At 41.6% G+C, this 876-nt stretch overlaps 1 protein-coding gene across 1 annotated transcript in view; it reads left to right on the forward strand.

Annotated features, from left to right (window-relative positions):
• The window catches only part of LOC102673779 (protein PTHB1-like), a 10,435-nt gene that overhangs the window by 7,280 nt on the left and 2,279 nt on the right, over positions 1 to 876 (forward strand). Inside the window, 2 exon segments of the mRNA XM_031513383.1 lie at positions 41 to 278; positions 650 to 855. Of these exon segments, the coding sequence (XP_031369243.1) occupies positions 41 to 278; positions 650 to 855 (444 nt within the window).

An 876-nucleotide genomic window follows, 5' to 3' on the forward strand; every position in this document is an offset into this window, starting at 1 on the left:
TCTGTCGAATTTTTAATTTTTAATTCGATTTTCAGACGAGAACCACTCGAGGAGAATGGTGGTGAGTGTGGAAGGGGATTGGCCGTCGTACACGATGGACGTGATCGTGGTGGTCACGTATAGGACGGACGAGGGTGTGCTGCGAGCCGTGAGAAAAATCGGCCAAATACCGATAAAAATGGCGTTGAGAAGCTGCCCGCCCGAAAAATCCTCCTCCTTCGTGACCGTCGTCAAAAGCAACGCTCCGTCGACCCTCCCCTTCACCCAACTGTTTCCCGGTATAATAGTAATAATAATTCCCAAATAATAATAATAATAATAATAATAATAATAACAACATTCGCTTTCAAAGAAATTTTTTATTTCAAGGATTGAGGAAGAATCGTTCTTCCATCTGGGATCAATAAAATTTAACAATTGAAGTTAAATAGAATAATAAAAGTTACTTCGATAATTTATCGTTCCGAATAATAATTGGAAATAATTTTTGTAATGCCAGACAATAGAAATAATACAATAGAAGAAGCAACTATATATATAATAGCTACGAAATATTATATAAATATTATTATTTATAAATAGTAATTTTAAATGAGTAATTAATCGAAATTTTTAACTGGTTACTTTTTTTTCAACGGTTTCTGTATAGAATTCGTATGGGCGGAGGAATCGGCGCAGAGGCAAGGTTGGAACGCGGTGGGGCTCGGCCACGTGAATTCGGATCGCAGGGTAACAGTGGTGTCCAGCGTGGCGAATAATCGTTACCGCGTCCAGTCGAGCGACGGGTCGTCCTCGACCTTGATCGTGCGCCGATTGATCGACAGATGGGCGAGGAAGAAGGGAGAGGGGGGGAACGTAGGGGCGAACGCGGGGCAG

The sequence above is a fragment of the Apis dorsata genome, unplaced genomic scaffold (assembly GCF_000469605.1).
Source record: "Apis dorsata unplaced genomic scaffold, Apis dorsata 1.3 scaffold_631, whole genome shotgun sequence".
Lineage (NCBI taxonomy): Eukaryota > Metazoa > Arthropoda > Insecta > Hymenoptera > Apidae > Apis > Apis dorsata.